We start from the raw sequence: 2544 nt of genomic DNA, 5'->3' as shown, positions 1-2544 counted from the left end.
TTTCTCCAAATTGCAGAATCCTTGCTAGCACCAACAGCAGAATGCAAAATCATAAGACAGTGAATATGCAGAAATAGTATATGAGAGCACTGATGAGTGTGCAATCAATCTAACTGCTCACACACTACAAGTTCCATCTTTTCTTTCTTCCCAATTGTTTCCAGAGCTGTGTGTTCCTAATTCCAAAATTAACCATCAACTTCTTCCCAAGTTCTGCTGTGCTATGGCTTCTGGTTTAGTATAAGCGATGACTTTGCTCAGCAATGTGCATGGTCATGTATTAATACTAGATTCTGTCCAGGCCCGAGAGCTTTCATCCTTCAGAGTGGAGAGCTTCCTCTGGGAGAAGGGTTCAAATCCCAGAAGCTTGAACACCGCCACCCGGTACTTCTTGGACATGATGTTGTACAGAATGGGATTGATGGCAGCACTGAGGTAGAAGAGGACAAAGGATACCAGGTTGCAGTATTGGCTGATCTGAGCAATCTCCAAGGAGCCAGGCTCGAAGGACTTGGAAAATAAATATCGCCCTACATGGAAGGGCAGCCAGCAGAGGATGAAAGCAAACACCACGACAGCTAAAAGGACAACAGGAGAGAGAGTGTGAGCTCAAGCAATGTCATAGCAAGTCACATTCTATTTTGAAGCCATGGTTTTGTTTTATGTATAGTATCACCGTTGACTTCAGAGAAACATTATGTTCTGCTTGTCCCTATTTCCACTTTTTACCAAGATTGGGTCTGTCTGTACTAACAGTTCATCCATTTTTATTGAGCTTCCTAATCATTTCTACTTAACAACTATTTGAGTGGTTTTTATGACTAGACTGACATATTGACTCAACAATTTATTCACAATAGTCCCCATTTCACCTGTGCCAGATACTACCAAACAAATAAGAAGTACAGGGCCATACTCAACCACAGCTACGTAGCAGAGTTTCCTGCGGGCACAGATTCCTTGTATATAATACACACTTGTAAAATTAGGATCTTTAGGAAGGAGACCAGGACAACTGCTTTTCTCTTTTCTTTTTTCTTTTTAAAAGTTTCACGAAAGACTGAATATGCAGTCAGGATGGAGAGTCACTGAAATGCATGATACTTTGCCACCTACGGTAGACATAAGTAAGTTATAAAAGACCATAAAACCCACTAATATTAATTATTATCCATCAGAGTCTTCATTTTACGCAGGGAAGAGAATTTTTGTCCAAGCCCTCTGAATTTCTAGATAAGTTTTTAAAATGCAGAAATCAAAGGAAAAATAACAGAAAATAATACTTCAGTCCTCGTACCATTTTAGTGATTCACTTCATAAGGTCAAGGCAAAAGAAAATTAACATCAGTGTTGAGACACCAGTGAGGACGATGAACAGCTTAAAAATAAAATTGGAGGAGATTATTAAACTTATTCTCAAAACTAAGTTGCATAGTAACAACTGTTGGCCACCGTAGCAACAGGAATATTAGAATTCCCAGGAGGGCACTAGCAGGTTTACAATCTTTTAGTCATGTTGTGAGAATCACTGGTCTAGCAAATAAAATTTTTTTTGCATTCTTTGAAAAAGCTGTATCATCTTAATATACAAGATTCCAGGAGCTGTAAAATTACAAATACAAAAATCAACCTAGAACGACTTCTAAGAAGCACTAACTAAGCAAATAAATACAAAATGTTGGACTATAATGAGGAATAATAAAATGTAGAGAATCCGGCTTTGAAAAAGCCAATAGAATTAATGTTTTGCATGGATGTGAACACATTTTGTATTACTTCACTTGTCCATTAAACTTGTGTAGCAAATATGCAGTACACTCCAGTCATGATGCTGCACCTAGATGTTTTTTGAAGGACCATTTAGGGAGGGATAGTAAGTCCTGTCAGCTTACAAAGTCTTTTTCTTTTTTCTCATGTTGGGAGAAGCCTACCTATCTCAGTTATCCTGTATTATCCTGGACTATCCTACAGGCAGAAACAGGGGGTCATGAAAACAAACGGAGACTCTAGCAGGTATTTGTCATTGACTTCCTTTCAAAGCTATATAAACAGCAGCAGGGTAAACAGAAGGAATGCAATTATCTGGGGAAAAATGCAGGTCAGAAAGCACACCACAATGCTGAAAGAAGGGTGAATCATCTCTGGCAGAATTATCCACATTGATCATATCTTTGGTTCATTTTACCACCAAATGCTTTCTAGATCCAATGGCTACTCCTCCCCTAAGCCCATGCCCGTTTTTGTCATGCAACTTAGGTATCCACAAATTGAGGCAGGAAGCTCTACCTTGCCTTTAACACTTAAAGACTACAGTAGACTTTTATGAAGTATCTCAGTTTTGAAGCAATGTCTCTGGGTTGATAAAACTCACTTACGGGAAATATAAAGGTGGGAGGGGACACCTTTCCCTGAAAAAGGAGAAATCAGAAGAAAAAGACACTAAGAAGTAGAGAGGAAAATAGAGTGAAAACAGTGATAAAGGGGATGGGGGAAGACAGACAAAGAGAGAAACAGCAACAAACAAACCAACAAACAAAAACCAAA

General features: G+C 38.8%; 1 protein-coding gene across 1 annotated transcript in view; it reads right to left on the bottom strand.

Moving 5' to 3' along the window:
- Positions 1-273: 273 nt before the first annotated feature.
- The window catches only part of LOC111151762 (growth hormone secretagogue receptor), a 3327-nt gene continuing 1056 nt past the window's right edge, over positions 274-2544 (bottom strand). Inside the window, exon 2 of the mRNA XM_022509950.1 lies at positions 274-578. Coding sequence (XP_022365658.1) covers positions 274-578 — 305 coding nt within the window. The remainder of the gene's footprint in view (positions 579-2544) is intronic.

This window comes from Enhydra lutris, unplaced genomic scaffold, assembly GCF_002288905.1.
Source record: "Enhydra lutris kenyoni isolate GAN:26980312 unplaced genomic scaffold, ASM228890v2 scaffoldscaffold2, whole genome shotgun sequence".
Lineage (NCBI taxonomy): Eukaryota > Metazoa > Chordata > Mammalia > Carnivora > Mustelidae > Enhydra > Enhydra lutris.
The sequence above is the reverse complement of the archived record's forward strand: the minus strand, read 5'-3'. Positions and strand labels throughout refer to the sequence as shown.